This window comes from Medicago sativa, chromosome 1, assembly GCF_051527215.1.
Source record: "Medicago sativa cultivar Bolivia chromosome 1, Bolivia_mono, whole genome shotgun sequence".
Lineage (NCBI taxonomy): Eukaryota > Viridiplantae > Streptophyta > Magnoliopsida > Fabales > Fabaceae > Medicago > Medicago sativa.
The window spans coordinates 64,812,892-64,832,763 of record NC_140749.1 but is presented as its reverse complement, the minus strand read 5'-3'; the positions used below and the strand labels follow the sequence as shown (position 1 = coordinate 64,832,763).

Sequence of the window (19,872 nt, the reverse complement as noted above, 5' to 3'; positions counted from 1 at the left end):
TTTTTTTTCCAAAAAATTCTTTTTTAAAAATTCAGAATAAATATTAAGATTTTTTCAGAAAAATAGTCATATTTTTCATATTTTTTTCCAAAAAATTTAAAAATCGAAAAAAAAAATTAGATTTTTTTTCAAAAATTTTAAAAATTAGAAAAAATCAGAAAATATAATCAGATTTTTTAAAAATTAAAAAGATTTTATAAGATTTATGATTTATGAATTCTACCTCCTCTAAGGAAGAGCTTAATTATAGGAAAAATGGAATTTCCACGACTTTTATAAAAACCTCTAATATTGTATTCAGATTTTTAAAAATTAATTTTTTTTCCAGAATGTTTTTTAAAAAATCTGACCTCTTTTTTTTTTGAAAATTTAATTTTATTGTATTTTGAAAATTAAATTCCAGAATTTTTAAAAAAAAATTAATTTTAAAAAAATCTGATTATATTTTCTTATTTTTTTCTAATTTTTCAAATTTCCAAAAAAAAATCTTAATAGTTTATTTTTATAATTTTTAAATTTTTGAAAAAAATCTAAGATTTTTTTTCGATTTTTAAATTTTTTGGAAAAAAAAATATGACTATTTTTCTGTTTTTTTATATTTCGGAAAAAATCTTAATATTTTTTCTGAATTTTTTAAAAACTATTTTTCGATTTTTTAAATTTTTTGGAAAAAAAAAACTGAATATTTTTTGGATTTTTTTATTTTTTAAAAACTATTTTTCGATTTTTTAATTTTTTTGGAAAAAAACTGAATATTTTTATTATTTTTTGGATTTTTTTTAAAAATTTATTTTTAAATATTTTTAAAATAAAAATCTGATGTGGATTTTTTTTACACCTGGCCATTTAAAAAAAATAAAAAATGAAAAAAATTGCCAAATCAGCGCCACGTAAGCAAATTTGCTGAGTTGGATGGAGGAGGGGTGCTTTCCGGAAAAAAAAAGTTTTACAAGATGCAAATCAAACCGAAAATTTTACAAGGGCGAAAACCGGAAATTACCTATATTACAGGGGTGAAAAACACTATTAACCCATGAAACAATAAACAAATTTTGATAAAAGATATGGAACAATAGCATTCATTTATCCCAATATAGAATGCAACCTAATAAACATTCAAATTATAAACGAAGAAAAACATGGAACCAAATACTTATGTCGAATTTGTAAACCCTAATTTCGTAAATTGGAGAAGAAAAATTGAAACGAAATCTAAAATTGGTTCGAATTCATACGAAAAATAGAAGCATAAAACAAAAACATGAAAGCTAAAATCCCTAACTTCCTAAAAATTTAGAAGAAAAATAACGAACCTGGAAATTTTTGCTTTCTTCTTCTCTTCAGAAACTCGTTAGCTGAAATTGTGACCACAATTAGGAATCACACAGAATGACGAAGTTTGTGAACGGTTGAGGTCGTTAACAGAGATCACGAACGGAGGAGCTGCGTGAAATCGTGAATGGAGGAGATTGAATCGATGAAGGTTGTGAAAGGATAGCATGGTTTCGATTGAGGTAGTTTGATGAATGGAGGGTTTGTGAGGAAGAATCAGAGAAATTGTTTCTCTTGATGAACGATGGGTTGAATCGCTGAAAGGGTCTCGTGAAATTTATTCTATTTTTTTAATAATTTAAATTTAAATAAATACCAAAAAAGAATACTTGACTGGAAAAAAATTTAAAAAAAAAGAAAGCAAAAAAAGGATGAGGTGAGGCAGGGATCGAACCGAACACACAACCGAACACAAATGACCTCCTCGCTACAAAAGTGAGCTGATTTACCACTAGTATAAATATTCATTGTTAAAAGCTAGCACTTTTTGGATATTATAAGCGCTATCTTTCTTGAGCATATTGTAGCGCTTAGCAAGCGCTATTTAAGGTTGATTCGTTTATAGCGTTTTTTTTCAAAAGCGCTATATATGATTAATCCTGGTTTTTTTTAAATATTTACTATTTTTATTAAATCTATGCTGGCGCTTTTTCTACAAAGCGCTATATAAATTTAGTATCATAGAAAGCGCTCTTTTAGAAAAGCACTATCTATATCCTCCGCGTTTTGATTTATAGCGCTTTCATGTTAAAAGCGCTATTTAAGAGGCGCTATATTTTCTCAATTTTGTAGTAGCAGAAGAAACGCAACTAAGATTATAAAAGGGGTTACGTCTTGGAGAGTTTTTCTTGCATGTAATACCTGAAACGCATGCATGCATGTGTAATGATATCAAATGGAAAAGCCATGTTGGCTGGTGAATTTGTTATAACAAAGAAACACGTGCACGCAAAAGATTGGTGAACACCCTTTTGGTGATCCACCCTCCTACCACTCCTGAGTTGGCAATAAAAAATGATTAAAATAAGAAATAGATCTGGCTAATTGAAAAAGAAAAAAAGAAGAAAAAAAATCATAGTTTCAGCTCTGTCTCTCTCCACGCGATCGCTTTCTCCACCTCTCTCTGCCATTTGCTCCGACGGCCACCAGCTCTCTCTCCGACGGCTCCATCTCAACCCTCTCTCCGACGGCTCCATCTGTCCATCTCTCTACCCATTCTTAGGCGACGGATCTCTCCATCTCTCCCTCAACCCTCTGGCGACGGCGTCTCTCCCTAAATCGCTCCAACAAATTCCGATCCGAATACAACGAAGGAGATTCATTCTTACCCCGAACCCATCTGTAAGTTTGAAATTTCTCAATTAATTTTCTTATCTGATCCCTGCTAATTTTTTATTCAAAATTTAGTTCTGTTGTGTTGATTTTGCCTTGATATTTATAAGTTTTTAAATGTTGATGAGTTTGGTTTTTTTTTCTTTCTGCAATTTGAGTTTGTTAGAGGCTGCAATGCATATGCTAATTGTTTTATCATTTCCCACCTTCGTGTTTTCCGACAAAAACAGTACTCGTATAGTATTGCTATAAGTCTCATAATTGGCCATACATCTTATTATTTTAGACCAGAATTAATGTGAGACTGGTTTGTTTGATGATGGAGCAATTAGACAATCCAACTCCTCTTTAGGGAGTTAAGTAAGTTAATTAAAAAGTTGGTGGGTAAATCAAAGGGTGAGATTAAGTATCCATCCTATGACTCATGCTATAAGTATCATACACTTGTGCTATAATGGAGTTCAGTTTTCATTTTTGCTACGATGGAGGAAGATTGGGTTGGAATTGAATGGGAGTTTCATGCTTTCTCTAAGTTTAAAGGAACAATGTACACTCCAGCAGAAATGGTAGAATGTATGGGTCGAGTGTGGGCATTGGAGCGAAATATGTTTCAATATTGTCTATGCCCACAAGAACGATTCTCACACGCAAACATGAATCAATATCGTAGAGAATGGGAATACCGCATGGCAGAGTCTGCACGTCTTAGGCAATCTCTACGTCAAGAAGCCCAAAGAAGACCAAAACAACGTTCATCAGAAATCCCAAGAGACAGTAATGAGTCGCTCGAACTGGCCATTAACATGATACGTAACGAGAACAATCAGATGCAAATTCGTCTCAACAGATGTCTAAATTCAAGGGAAGTTGAATTACGTGGAATAGAGCATCTCCGTCAATACTGGACAGATGATGATTTATCCGATGAGTAATAATTTATAATTATGATTCTCAATGTTATGACTATCTCCATCTATTGTTAGGACTATCTCCATTAAACCATATGTATTGTACCATTTCAACTATCCATCTATATAATTGTTGTACCTTGGTTTTTATATTTCCTCATCCATCCATTTATACCATTGTAAGTGTCGTTAATATTACTAAACATTTCTGTTATATTTCCTTATCCATTTATGAAAAAATAGTGGTCACGTATTTGTAAAAATGTGGTCATACAGACCATATATTTGGCTAGTTTATCTTTTCCAGGTGTAGATAATATCGTTTTAGGCGAATCGAACGCATAATCTCATTTGATCACTGCACTAAAATCCTTTCCAACCATAAATAACTTGTTTTACAATCAGTGAGTTTATCACGCCTAAAGACAGACAAGTTCTAATTTATGAAAAAATAATGGTGACGCATTTGTAAAAATGTGGTCATACAGACCATATATTTGGCTAGTTTATCTTTCCCAGGTGTAAATAATATCGTTTTAGGCAAATCGAACGCATGATCTTGTTATACCCTAATTTTGGACCTAAAAATACTAACTCATTTCTTCTTATCTTTCATTTGATGTGTCTCTGATCAATTACATCTTTCTCTGCATTTTATTTCAGTGTTATTTGCAAAATTCATGAAAAAGGGTATTTTAGTCATTTCCTGCATTCAACTCATTTTAATCCTTGAAAATTGTTTGAGTCTTTTAAATTGATTTGTATAAATCCTTGTTTCAATATCATGTCAAAATCCATTTCAAAAACATCAGTTGAGTCATTCTTTAGTCAGTTTAGCCCCTAGGGGCATTTTAGTCATTTCCTATGCTAAAATTTCTTTCAGTCTTTTAAAAATTTGATTGAGTCCTTTCAAATAGTTCGAATAAGTCTTCATTTCAATTCTATGTCAAAGTCCATTTTAAAATTGCATTTGAAGTCATTTTGAGTCAGTTTTGCCCCTAGGGGCATTTTAGTCTTTTCAAGTGTCAAAACACTGTTCAAATCTTAAAAATTGCCTCTGAGTCTTTCAAGTTGGTTTAAATAAACTTTTTTTTCAATTCCCTGTTAAAAATCCATTTTTAAATTGCATCTGAGGCATTTTTTTAGTCGTTTTAGCCCTAGGGGCATTTTGGTCATTTCACACGAAATTTCGGCAGAGAGAGGTTACTTTAAAGTACCTCATTTAGGCCATTGGTTCTTTTTAGTCTGTTTTGTCAATTTTAATCGTTTCACTTTACGTTATTTTCCAAATTACCAATTTTAATTCATTTTATTTTTACTTTTTTATTTTTTAGTCCTAAATTCTTAAAATTTGCATTTTAAGTCCTTAATTGTCCAAGTCATTAGTCCAAGTGCCACGTGTCAGTCTTTTATTTGTCCAAAAGTTAGTTACGCCACATGGCAGTTTGTTATTGGTCCAGGCATTACAGTCATCAGCTATATAAGCCACATCACAGTCAATGGTCAAGATCACCATTCATCCCTTTACACATCATCAGAAACAGAATCTTCATTCTCTCTCCATCACAAAATCGATCAAAAATCCCAAAAACCCAGAAAATCACATGAACACCATGAATGTTCATCCACCTTCAAACCCTAACCGAATTTCTTGAACTCAAATCAACATCAATTCTTCAAATTCGTGTCAATATTCATCACAAACAGATCAAATTCGTCAACAAATTCACAAAATCATTTCGAATTTCAGAGATTCTCAGATTCCATAGGGAATCATCATCATCGAATCTTCATCTCTTTCCTGCAATTCGAACCTCAAGGTGATCACAAGAAAGAGCGTGAGAGAGAAGAGAAGAAGACAGATCGAATTCGAAACTGAATCAGAGAAGAAGAAGATCGAAGAAACCAGCACAGAATCACAGCAAAATCTGAAACCCTAGGATTTCAAATCAAGAATCGAAGCATCAACGTAAAAGCACAGAGAAAGGAAGCAAATCAAGAATCAAACAGTTCACATAAGTCAAAAGAAGAAGAACATTCGAAGAAGTTCATCCTCTCTTTCGTCCAGGTACCGAATCTTCCTTCCCGTCCTTTCTTCGTTTTTTTCCTTTGCAAATCATGTTAGTTCATCTCATATTCGTGCTGTTTCTTCGCAAATCAATGTAGATGGTTTTAGGAGATCTTTCTCCAAAACGCTGCTTAAAAAAAGAGTTTAAGAACGAAAAAACATCAACGTAGCGTTAAACCTTTCTCCGATCTACGTTGATTTGTAAGTCTTTTGAAAAAATGAGCCTCAGAATCGAAGAGAGGAAGTCATGAGCGTCAAGAACATGTAATTAGGTTTCCGTTTAGGGTTCCGACGCGGCGGCGCCACCTCCGGCCACCGCGTCGGAGAAGTGAGGAAGATGACCGGCGTTAGGTCGGAGAAGAGAGAGTCTGCAGACTCTCTCTCTCTAAGAACATTGTAGAGAGAGAAAGGAGTGAGGATTGTGAGGGTTTCCTTTGAATCTTGCTTTTATACCTGCCTATTGATCCCACGCGCGCGCGTCTGCGCCATACTGTGCTCTCTCATGCTTTTTGGCCATTAGATCTAGGGTTAAGAGGGACTGGATCAATCCAACGCCCCTGGTGCGTTTGGATGATCCAGGATCCATCTCTGTTTGGGCCTGAACCTCCTTTTTGTGCAGATCTTCGTCTTCCCTTCTATTTTTGCTATTTCCTACATTTTTTTACTTTCTACACCTCTGTATATGCTCAAAATCACTTGGAAATTTCTACAATTTTTTGTGTATATTCTTGATAATTCTTGTGATGTTTGTGAGCAATTTGTTTACTGAAAATGTTGATAAAAAATATCCTTGTATTTTCTTGCATTATTTCTTGATTTTATGTGAAAATTCTCATGGAAAATGGTCTAAATTCGATTTCAAATTCTTGATATGATTGATGATATATGTTGATTGATTTTGTGAATACTTTGCTACTGTTTTGCTGCATGTGTGTGATTTTTAATTGTTTACTTGCTTTACAAGTTACCTTTGTGTATAAATAAATGCAAGAAATACCTAGATTTACTTTGTAAATGTTGAAATTATCATGTGGCCTTAATTCTCGCATTAAAACCTGATTCTAAATCTTGAAAAAATTACATTGGAATGTGGGAATTATAGGTTGCATGATTCTTGCATTTTATGAGTGAATTTTGGTATAGTTTTGCACTTGTTTAGTTTTATTCTTGTGAAGTTTCCCATGCTTTTATCATGATATCTTGCTTGCTTTATTGTACCCTATGCTACTAACACTCTCTTATTTCATGTCTCATACTTTCATAAGCATTCTCATGTCATTTCATATCCATCTTATTTCTTGCATTTTAAGTTTCACCAAAATTAGAATGTAACATTTAGGAGTTTTGTAATATTTTCCTTTATACCTTTTAATTTCTTGCAAGACCATAGAATGTATCTAGGCCAATGATGTAAAGGACAATGGACTCTAATGATGTACACCGACACAAGCACCGACACATGCACACACACCACTTTAGATATAGCTAGAATATGCATGTTTAGATGTATGTTTAGGATTGTATGTTTAGATGAATGTTTAGGCTTTATACTTAGAAAAATCATTTTCCCAAAAAAAATATGAACAAACTTCACTCAAATCTTTTTCCTAATAAACCTTGGGATCAAAATCCCATTGTATTTTCCCTTTTGTTTTCTTAATCAAAAATTCAATGAAAATAATCATATTTGACTTCTTTTGCAAATGGCTAATTCAACCCCACTTTTTACAATCTCATGCCCTTGAGGCCTCTTTCTATTCTTCAAAATCCCATTTTCAAACTTAAAATCAACCAACAAAAACAAAAACTTTTTTTTGGAAGAGAACTACGGTGGATTTGATCCCTTAAACGGGTACGTAGGCAAGGAACAAAATTCCTTCAATTCAACTAAAATAAAAATCCAAAAACATTCTTCTCCCTCCAATTCTTCATTTAGTAACTCTTAGGTGTAAATATCATTTCAAAATAGCATTTAAAAATAAAGCGCGCGCGTAGAAATTAAAGACGGTTCCTATAGGATACTATAGCCGTTATGGGTGCCTAACACCTTCCCGTAACGAAAACTACTCCCGGACCTCGATTCTCAAGGGTTTTGCTTACTTTTTTCCCTTCCCAAGAAAAAATAAGATATCACCGGTTAGAAAGGTTCAAACGTAATCAATGTTTGACACCCGAAAACCAAGATAAAACAGATCTCATTTGATAACTGCACTAAAAGCCTTTCCAACCATAAATAACTTGTTTTACAATCTGCGAGTTTATCACGCCTAAAGACGGACAAGTTCTAATTTATGAAAAACTAGTGGTCACACATTTGTAAAATTGTGGTTATACAGACCATATATTTGGCTAGTTTATATTTCCCAGGTGTAAATAATATCGTTTTAGGTGAATCGAACGCATAATATCATTTGATCACTGCACTAAAAGCCTTTCCAAACATAAATAACTTGTTTTACAATCAGCGAGTTTATCACGCCTAAAGACGGACAAGTTCTAATTTATGAAAAAATAGTGGTCACACATTTGTAAAATTGTGGTTATACATACCATATATTTGGCTAGTTTATATTTCCCAGGTGTAAATAATATCGTTTTAGGCAAATCGAACGCATAATCTCATTTGATCACTGCACTAAAAGTCTTTCCAACCATAAATAACTTGTTTTACAATCAGCGAGTTTATCACGCCTAAAGACGGACAAGTTCTGGTCGCGCATGTGTAAAAATGTGGTCATACATACCATATATTTGGCTAGTTTATCTTTCTCAGGTGTAAATAATATCGTTTTAGGCAAAAGATATACATGCGAAGATTTCACCTGTCAATAAAGAAACATTCATCTTTTATATCAAAGAACAAAAAATAACAAAAAAACTCCCAATAAAATTTATTACATAACAGGCACAGTGACTCATTAAACTGTAGGATAGTTCAACAATGTTAGTAACTAACAACATATGGTGTTTCCATTAATATTAAAGGTGCGACATTGTCTTACTAAATAAAAAATAACAACAAAAAACATCTACATTACAATCATATCAAAACACTACATCCATCCTTCACCCATGATAAATCTTCTTCTTTATGCGTCCATCCTTCACCCATGGGGAAAGCAGAACCCCACTTTTTACGGTTTCTTGGCTTGTCCTTAATTCTAGTCAACAGATTTGATGCATGATGTGCTTCATCATATGATACATGTGCCACCTCCCTTTCAATAACTCTTTCTATCTCATCCATGGAGACATCCTCGTCGACACCTTCATCGTTGAAGACATCTTCTTCCACATAACTTGATTGTGCACTACCGTATAACTTCTTCATCTCTCTAGTTTCCGATTCAAGAAGAGATATCCTTGCGGCAAGTCCTTTGTTTGCTTCACCCAACAGGCGATTGTTAACAATTAACTGACTAATAACAGGATCTGGTCTCCATTTAATATATCCACTTGGTGCTCGTTCTAACGCCTCCCTCACAACTTCATTTGCAACCTCTTCTTTAGTTGCACTTTTCTTTAGTTGCACTTAACTCTTCAATAACCTGTCAAGGTTGGTACAATATAAATATTAATGAACTATTGACACCGCTTAATCTCAATATATACACAAAATTCATATAGTTAAATATAAATAATAATATTTATTCAACCTTACCAAATAATTATCAAGCAAGTATGATATATTTTTGCCAACCAAACTAACACCACGCGCCTTCATAAATCGTGGAAACGTCAATGGTGAATCATGATAACTTCGTTTGTATCCTAGTACATGCTCTAGAGCCCATACCTATATATACATATATTATAAAAATAAATAAATAAAATTAAATTGTTGCCATCACAACACTTACTTCCAATTAACAAGATAAATGTACATTTTTGAAAAACACTCTTACATCTCCTATAAAACTTCATCCTATGTCATATAGATTTAAGTTGATATACTCAAATTCAACAGCAATCATTTGTATTTAAAAGTGCTTACAAATTATTACTACATTTTAATGTGAGTTACACTTGTTTCAGTCACAAGTCACAGTTACTAACAAGCTCTAAATATCAACGAATAAAAGATCAATTATAATCATGTCACAATATGGCATGAAGACAAAAGAAGCGGCATTTACTTAATGATTCGGATTTTTTAAAATTGGATTCAACTGGTTCGATATTTACTTAATGATTCAACTGGTTCTAAAACAAATCAGTAGTTCTCGTGTCTGCTGAAAATCTATACCCAAAGAATTGTTTTTTTATTCCGAAACATGGAAATTTTATTAATACAAAACCAGACCCAACATCATAGTGAGAAAATTAAGGACTCATATCCATGTCTAATCGGTAACATTACTTTAAACTTAGCATCGCAGCAACTTGACCAAAGTAAGGACTCGTATCTATGTTTAGGCACACCATAACAAATGAGGATATTCTATCACCATAACATTCTGCCTATAATTCATGGTCTACAAAATAACAAATTCTGCAACACAAATCAAACTACATCGGTGCTTCAATCTTCCATAACAAAATTCTAAGAAATATTTTCAGATCACAAAAACAAGAAATACTTACAGATGTTTGTGATGATGCTGACTGTGATGCCGATGCTGCCAGAGGAGTTTTCAAGCCAAGACCAGGTGCCACCAGAAAACATACATAATAAATTACAAGTTCCACCTCTACAAAGAATGATACTAATTAAGGATTGAAATTTGTATCAAGCTTTACAATGTCTGCTCTAAGATGAAAGAGGGTGATCATATAAAATAGTTCCAACTTCTGAGCTATGAAACCAAACTACCTTATAAAATTAGAAAGGGATAGCTCTTTACCTTATCTGCTGAACCAGTTATGATAGATTCACCATTACCTACAAACTTCACGCTTGTTACCTACCAAAAGCATTACAGGTCAGCTAATAGATTTTGAAGAAAATATAAATCCTGCAATTCCAGCTAAAATAAGACCGACCTTTTTAGAGTGACCGCTGAGTGTAGCTAATACTTGTCCTGATGGACGGTCAAAAATAACAGCATTTGTATCAATATTCCCAGTTGCGATTATGTCCTGTAAAACGGAATAAGTTGATCCTCAGTTATTGCACATTAGTTTTCTAATTAAAAAATATGTCGTTTTTGAATATTACTTGTAGAGATTAAAAGTAATACCTTAGAATAAAGGATATCAAGAGCTAGAATGCCTTAATTAAAAAATATTTCGCTTTTGAATATTATTAGAGATTAAAAGTAATACCTTCGAATGAAGGATATCAAGAGCTATAATGCCCTGTTTGCTAGTTTTGTTTAAGGGATGGCTAGATATCTGGGTATATGTCTCTAGAGCGTCAACAGAAGCCAAAGTTGCAGGAATATGAAATAAACCATAGAACATGTCACAAACAAGTTAAATGTAAATGCCATTAATGTGTGTGTGTGTGTGTGTGTAATTTCAAATGTTTCAAAGGATCTAAGCAAACTAAGAAAATACTACCATTGCGAAACTTGATACACTTCTATAATCTATACTATATAATATATTAGCATAAAAAGTGTATAACAAACGGATCTCAAAGATAAAGGCATCGAGTAAAAAACCCAGCATACAACAATAACCATCAAAGTTGTTTTCCACTAGGTGAGACTAATTAGATGGATCAAACAATGCTATAATGTTTTGTCATGAAACCTCATGTATAATAATAAGCCATTGAACCTTAAACTTTCTCGCTAATGAATTCCTATTTTGTTATGTGACCCACAAAACTGGCTATAGACTAACCCAATGAATGTCCATAGCCTCTATTAAACAAACTTTATCCATCAATAAACACACATAACATAAAATTCAACCCATTCTTAACTTCAGTACTGCCAAAATCTCAGATAAAAATTAAAAAAAAATAGATTTTCAATATACCCATAAATGTGTATGAATAACAAGAATAGTGAATCACCGCAAAATTGAGGAACACCGACGAGATAAATTACCAGATACCGCAAGAATAGTAAATATACACAGATCTAAATTACCAGATTGAACAACCAAATCAAACAAAAGGGAGATGAATGAATATACCTGAGTTGAACAACGCTAACGAGAGAGAAAGCAAAGAGAGATTGTCGGCGAGGGTGCTACGATGGGTGAAAGGGGAGAATCGAAGATCGACGGCGGCGAGGGTGAAATCTCGCGAGGTGCTGCGATGGAGTAATCACGGCGGCGAGGAAGAAAAGGGAGAAAAGGGAAATGGCATGAGAGAGAGATGGGCTGATTCCTTGCTACAGTTGTTTTCTTTTTTTATTTATCATTACTCATTTTTTTATGACATGGATTTGGCAAAAAAAATTATTAATAAAAGTTGCCACACAGGAAGGGTGTAGGAGTGGTATTGCCACCTATGGTGGTATACCTATCAGGACTCGAGGAAAAAAGGGTATGATATGTATGATGTAATTTAGAATCATTTTAAATGAAATACTCCATCTCTTAAGTTTATGAGATTTCAATTTAGCCTGATTGGAATTTAGTATCATTTTACAATTTATATTCAATTCAAAAACAAACAAAAAAAGTTCGTCCTTCACTTTCATAATCTTCTGTTATACATAAATTTGTAAACCTTTTCTTCCAAGTAACAATACGTTTGCCTCAAAAAAGACAAAAAAAAAATAGTAATATGATTAACGCCGTTTACTTGTTCAACACGGGAGAGAAAATGGTTTTGAAATGGAGCATAGTAATATTTTTCAAACTAAATAATTTTTATCATCCATTTTAGTCAACAAGTATTGTTTCATGCACCGTAAGATGTGTACTAATAATTTGTCCCCGTGAACTTAGCTCAGTTGGTAAGGACGATGCATAAAATATGCAAGGTCCAGAGTTCGAACTCTGGCCACCACAAAAAAAAAAGATGTGTACTAATAAATAATTTTAAAGTAACATTAAGATAATATTTAAGACCCTCTCAAAAAAAAAATTAAGATATAAATATTCAAATTATAAAAAAATCATGTAAGAATTGTAGGCATTCATGATTAAAAATGAATCTTGTTAACGAGTGTATTATATTGACAAGTATTTGACTTATGTTTTGAAGATAAATTTTCTTTTCATAAGTTATTTAATCAATGTTAAAAATGAATCTTGTTAACGAGTGTACTAAAAACATTGATTAAATAACTTATGAAAAGAAAATTTATCTTCAAAACATAAGTCAAATACTTGACAATATAATAATAAATTTTCCCATATATATAAACTTATTTCTTTGATTGTTTAACTAATGCCGAAAGATATTTGTTGGTATTTTCCTATAAAATTTATGTCATTGTCTAAATTTAAGCAATATAACAAAAGTAAAAGGAAACAAATCACTACAAAAATAAAAGATGGGATAGTGATGGAAATTGAGAGTCAGAAAAATAATCCATCTCTAATTTTTTTTTTTTGTTTGTTTGTTAAAGTTGTGCTTGTTTCAAGATTACTAGATTTATTCATACGAATAGCTTTCCTAGGAATATAAGGATGAGATTTTTTTTTTTAGCAAAAGGATGAGAGTTTTAAAGGTATTTTGCCAAAAAAAGTTTGGCTTGCGACCTTTAAGTGTGATCCTTTCAATGTCTCAATTTTGATTGTCTCTTGTGTCAATTTTAATGAGTTAGTTTTGTTTCTTTTTTTTTAAAATAAAAAATCCAAGAAACTTTTATAGAGAGGTTAATATGTAGTTACACATGAATTTATTCTCATCTTCACGAGAACTTTATTCCAACCCTTTTATTTATGAAACTTGTTTCATTCCTAAGAACATTATATACCCAAAAATAAAATTTAATAAATTCATTGACTACTCGTCACCATTCCAACCACTGTCAACCAGCACTCTTGCCATGGTTGACCTCCACTCTGACTACCACCAATTAATCACTACTTCTGCCACCATCTATAAACAACTTCAATTAATGTCGATCACCATTCCGTCACCCTTCAATCACCAATGCGACCACCATCGGCTACCACTCTGACCATCATGATGATCACCATCATTATTAAAATTTCAACACATAATGTTTTTCTTGGATCGATGTGGACACATGTGAAACATTAAGGAATTCTGCTCTTTACCAAACACATTTTGCTCATTCCCATCATTATTAAAAATACTAGTTCTTCAATTAATGGGCTCAAGATTTACATTTGAACAATGTGGATTTCAAACTAGATTCTAAGAATGTGGTGACCGAAATTCACGATAAAGATGATGACAATTCGAAATATGGTGTTGTTGTCGTAGATTGTCAAAGGATTCATAATTCAATTTTTACAAACTCATGTGTTGAGTTTACTAAAAGACTAGTCAATGAGGCTGCTCACGTGTTAGCAATGGCGGCTACATCTCTAGCTAGTTTTCACATTTTCATTGATAAATCCACATGTATTCATACAATTATTATTAATGAAACTAGTTAAACTTGTTACAGTAAAAAAATATATAAGGCATGATGATATTCACACAAAGGATACCTCTGTAGTCAGTGGCGGAGCTAGGAATTATATGGAGCCTGGGCAAAATTTTGACCGCAAATTCACATGCGACATAATATATAAATAAGCATAAGTTTTATAGTAAAAGAAAATATAAATTCACATGTGGCAAAATTTTCTCTTCTTATGAATTATTCATCTTTAGAATTTAAAGTAAAAGAAAATATTAAAAAAAAACAATGATAAGTTTTAGTGACAGCCGAACCGTAGGTAGAGGTCTATAGTGTATTTTAAAATGGTCTCTTTAGAATTACCTACTTTTTTCCATAGGTAAATGTGGAAAACATGTAGTGACAGCCATTTGGCAGTGACAGATAGATTTAGCTACGGAAATTTACCTTATAGTGACGGATTTTGGCTGTCACTATAAGTCAAATTTCTTGCAAATTTCTTCTAGCGATCCAAAGAAAGAATCGGTTGAGCCTGGGCATGTGCCCAGGCTAGCTGGGGGGTAGAAACGCCCCTGTCTGTAGTAAAAGCTTAACTTCATAATTTCGAGGCATGCATGGACTTCAAATTTTCTCAAGGATGATTTTAAAATGGTTATTAGTGACACTTTATTAGATAAAAATAAAGAGAAATGATATTTTGACAACCACTTTTTGACAACTTTTGGACAACTTTCTCTCTCATACTCACATGATGTTGTTATCCTCTCTCTTCCTTTTTCTCTTTTCATTGTTTTTGACCAATAAGAAGTGAGAAAAACAAGGTTGTCAACAAAGTTGTCATCAAATGGATGTCAAAATATCATTACTCAAAAATAAATCCCCCTTCACTTTATTTTTATTTTAAAAATGGAATAAAAATATTTTGTTTAAAAGTAAAACTTTTATCTATAACTAATATGAAAATAAATGTCCATCGAATTTACCATTTTGCCCCTAGGAGGGGCATTTTGGTAAATTAATTATTCTAAGTTTTTTTTTTAGGGCTGGCCTATGAATTTCCATTTTTGCCCCTAATCAATTTTTTAAATTATTTTCTAATTTTTATATTTTAATAACTTTTAATTATTTTCCAATTTTTATATTTTTAGCTATTTTTCAATTTTTCCTCCCAAATTCAGTTGCTTCTACATTGCCGTTGTGGGAGATTAAGGAATCGTTTGACCCGACTTTTTTAAAACTTCTCTACACTTTTAAGGAGAAGTTAGGCCGAATACAATATCAATTAAGTACTTACTAAAAAAAGTACTTTTTTTGAAAGCATAAAATTGAATGGAATGAGCTTTGACCAGAAGCTGTTGAATGTTACTAAAAAACTACTTCTCGACAATTTATTTCACAAGCACCTCTTTTCAACTCACGCTGGGAACCTTTTCTTTATTTTTTAATATTATATTTCAATATATTTTTTTTCTTCCATTTAACTTTATTTTTTTTAACCGTTCCATTAATTTTTTAAGGAGGTTCCATTTAATTTTATTACCTTTTTTTCAAAGGAATTTTATTATCTTTTTATCACTTATATATTTAATTTCAATATCGTTTAATCATCACAATCTCACAAATATTTTTATTCACGTTGTCATTTAATGATCCCAAATATTTTTTATCTCATTTCTTCAACCTCGCGAATATATACACACATTAACGTATAGAGTAATATTTTATGTCCGTCTGTCTTTTTTTGTTACGCTAATGCATATAATTTTTTTAGTGTTGCTTGGTTGAGTGATACCTCACCAATTTTTTTTTAACTATTTTCCAATTTTTATATTTTTAAAAACTTTTAACTATTTTACAATTTTTTATTTTTAACTATTTAAAACTAAGTTGATGGTTCATGGTTTTTAAGGTTTATATTTTGACATATTACAATGATACACAATTATCCGTCATTTTACCATCTATCCTTTCAATGTAATCTTCCAGAGTGAATATTACTAAGCATATGTGAAGAGGCTGAATATTGCTCAGCTGATATTACTTTTTTGACGTCAAAGAGATTTTTTATTTTTTAACGGTCAAATTACTAATAATCAAGTTCCTACACAAGACGCTAAAGAGTTTAATGTGTTTCTTTCGTTCATTTTGTGTCATGTAAATATTGGTATTAATCCATTTTTGGTAACTCTATGACAATAGCGCCCACTTTTATAATTTTAACTAATATGTAATTTATGATGTTTTTCTGCTCTTGATAAAGCTTTCATAAATATTTTGATAAAGATTTATAATTTTTGTGCAATATTCATTAATTTGTTCATTTTTCCTTCGGAACAATTTTTTTTACAAAATACGTTACTGAACCCCATGCATCACAAATATTTGGATTATGCGACCTTCATTCTCAAATTTACGAAGAATGGTAATATTCCGTAATTTGAACATCTCTCCTTTAAAATAAGTTTTTTAAAAGTACCTATAATTCACATGAAAGGACTCGATACTAAATTGCAGTTAATATCTGCCTTTGCTGTAGATCATGTGAAATGATTTATATACGTTGAATTGAAAGGCAAAATGATATAAATCAAGTAGAGAGGCATTCAACTATCTGTCTGATTCAGAAGTTTGTTCACCTGAAAGGACTGGATACTAAATTGTAGTTAATATTTACCTTTGTTGTAGATCATGTGAAGGGATTTATATACGTGGTACTAAATTGCAGTTAATATCTGCCTTTGCTAGGGGTGGCAAAAATACCCATGCCCATGGGTACCCGTGGGTAAAATCCGTCACGGGTATGGAGCGGGTAGCTAAACGGGTATCCACGGGTATAATAAATGAGTATTTGACTACCCATTATTATATGGACACAGACACGGATTTTGGATTGTATCCATACCCACGGGTACCCATACCCGATAATAAATTAAGTAAATTACTAATATATCTTTATATATCATATCTTATTACTTAAAGTTGGTACCTTATTGAAGAAAATTTTACCGCCCACCTAAAAATCCTCAATAATAACCTATTTTTATTTTAAATTTTTTTAATTCATCTTATTAAGTTCACCGTTTCCACTTCATTCACATCATAAAACATATAAATTATATAAGAATCATGAATTTTCTATGAATTATGTATGATTTATGAAATTTTGAGTGGATTATGTATGGATGTTTAAAAGTTGAAGTTTTTTGGTAATCAAAAAAAGTTATTATTTGTACCAAAAAATAAATAAATTCAAAACTCCATGGGTACCCATGGATACCTCAATACCCACGGGTACCAGTATAGTGGGTACCCACGAGGATACGGGGCGGGCATGGGTATCATATTTATCCGACGGGGCGGGGACATGTATCATATTATCCGTATCCATGGGTATCCATTGACATTTGCTGTAGATCATGTGAAAACATTTATATACGTTGAAGCTAAAACACAAAATGATATAAATTAGGTAGAGAGGCTTTCAGCTATCTGTCTGATGCAGAAGTTTGTTCACCTGAAAGAACTGGATACTAAATTGCAGTTAATATCTGCCTTTGTTGTAGATCATGTGAAATGATTTATATATGTTGAAGCTGAAAGTCAAAATGATATAAATCAGGTAGCTTTGGTAATAGGGTTTTCATTGGTTTATAGATAGATATCAATTATTACTGGAAAAGTGTTTCTACCGCTGACTAAATATGTTTTCATTTGTTACTCGTGATCAAGCCATTTTGAAGATTTAATTTTGTAATCCGTAATGCAAGAGTACTCTAAATATTGTATTATGGTTTATAATTATCTGTCATTTCGCAATCTATCCTTCCAATATAATATTTTGTCAAATACGTTACTGAACCCCCGTGCGAAGCACGGGTTTGTAACTAGTTATATTAGAAACACAAAAACTCATTTAATATTTGTTTTTATATGACATTACATGGTAAAGTTAACTGTAAAATAGTATAGATCATATCTAAATGCATTGCATGCGGAGCAACCCTAGCTTGATCACAACCCGAAATAAAATTGATTTGAACATACATTAAAATACATATTATATAATCATTTTCCTAGTCTACATATTATGTAATTATTTTAAAGGTGTATATTATATTTAATTCATTTTGGTTTTACCTTTTTTAACTTATATATGTGTGCCAAATCTATTTGATATTTGGGGATGTGACCAAGTCAAGTATTGTATAGCATGCTAATGGTGCTAGCATTCTGTGATTAATATCGATGTATTCATAATATAACAAGATTGAGCATACGACCATTTTGACTTTGTATCAGTTTAAAAATAGTTGACCACAAGTACTTTTCAAATGAAGAAAAAGGTTTTGTTTTCAAATGTAAATAATACATAAATTATATTTTAATTTCCGTTTCCTTCACTTATAGGAATTGGTCTTCGAACAACCATGTGTGTATACCACTTTTGCTCAATATATTCAATAAACTCAGCATAATTATTAAAACACCGTGTCTGTTTGGAGGTATTAAAATGCATATAATCAACGGTAAAAAAGATATGGGTATACATATCAACAAATAAATATATCTCATAATACTTGTTTTCGTGTGTATAGTTTGGTGCGCAAGAAGTTTGATTCGTTCAATTGTCAATTTTCAAGTTCAAACCATAAGAATTACTAGTCAAGCTAAACGAATTTCAAAAACTTGTACCTCATGCATGGAGTCCGAGTCACTATATATATATCCATATATATGTTTGCTTGTTCCAAAACATACCATTCCTGTCTTCAAATCTCAGCACCTATTAGCAAAAAAAACTTGTCCTAAGATATCATCAATAAGGCACAAAACTAGAAGGAAATTTTTTAATTATTTCATCCAAAGAAATTACACTACATTATAATACAAATTAAACCCATATGGCTTATTCTTATAATAACAAGAGGATCCTTTTAACGGTTCTAGTCATCATTTTCTTCATTCTAGTAGTTTCTTCTCAACTTGGATCTGCATGCAGGCCTTTGCAAGATGAACAAATTTTGAAGGAATTTGATGGACTTTTGTTGCAGTTCCTTCCACGTGGTCCATCAAAGCCATCAGAACCCAGTCATGGTCACCCCTAAACAATCGACGTTGTGGCTGCACATATCGCAACTGCAATTTAAAACCTATATATGTTATCAACCTTACTGCTGTCAGATAGACTTACATTCTTTTTGTAATTAGTCTTTACTTTTTCATAGCTCACCAATGCAGCTATATGTTATTTTTCCTTACAATGATTCTTTCATTCATATTCTTGTGTATGTCTAATTTATACTATTGAACAAAATTTCTTGACCAAATATTTTGATTTAGAGTTAATTATACTTTCACTTGTTTAATTATACTTAAATTACACTACATTCTTTTTTTATGTTAAACATTCACTCTTCTTCTCTCTTATGCACAATATATTAAAAATAGTATATATTCTCCTCCGTAATGTTAAAATTTATACTTTTTCCCTTAATAAACACTTTATTCCATTTTAATATTATCAAACTTTATGGTTTTGTGGTCTGGTGCCGAGTCTGTGCAATGGTTCCTAAAATTGAGAATGGAATATTAAAATGGATAATTGCAATTGATTATTAACACAACGATGAAATTGATAGATCGAACTCAATTAGATTTGGTGTTCTTATTACATAGAAGAGAGAAATGAAAAGATAGAAGAAGATTAAGTCCTAAGACTAAGTCATTACTATACTAGAGAGTACCAAAGAGAGAGGAGAGACTTTCATCATTTTTCTTCATAACCCTT

General features: G+C 31.8%; 1 protein-coding gene across 2 annotated transcripts; it reads right to left on the bottom strand.

Annotated features, from left to right (window-relative positions):
• Positions 1 to 8,584: 8,584 nt before the first annotated feature.
• LOC146956409 (pre-mRNA-processing factor 19 homolog 1-like) lies at positions 8,585 to 11,942 on the bottom strand. 2 transcript variants are annotated; one of them, XR_015020147.1, is made up of 7 exons: positions 11,728 to 11,942; positions 10,906 to 10,988; positions 10,624 to 10,719; positions 10,485 to 10,544; positions 10,225 to 10,331; positions 9,302 to 9,436; positions 8,585 to 9,188 (listed from the first exon to the last, which is right to left on the bottom strand). XR_015020147.1 is itself a non-coding variant. In XM_085728766.1 (6 exons), exons 1-4 carry the CDS (start codon positions 11,041 to 11,043, stop codon positions 10,317 to 10,319), a joined length of 309 nt encoding a protein of 102 aa, XP_085584892.1. In that variant the 5' UTR covers positions 11,044 to 11,087; the 3' UTR covers positions 8,585 to 9,188; positions 9,302 to 9,436; positions 10,225 to 10,316. The 2 variants fall into 2 exon arrangements, 1 of the variants encoding a protein (XP_085584892.1); XM_085728766.1 differs by lacking the exon at positions 11,728 to 11,942 and having other exon boundaries at positions 10,906 to 11,087.
• Positions 11,943 to 19,872: the final 7,930 nt, after the last annotated feature.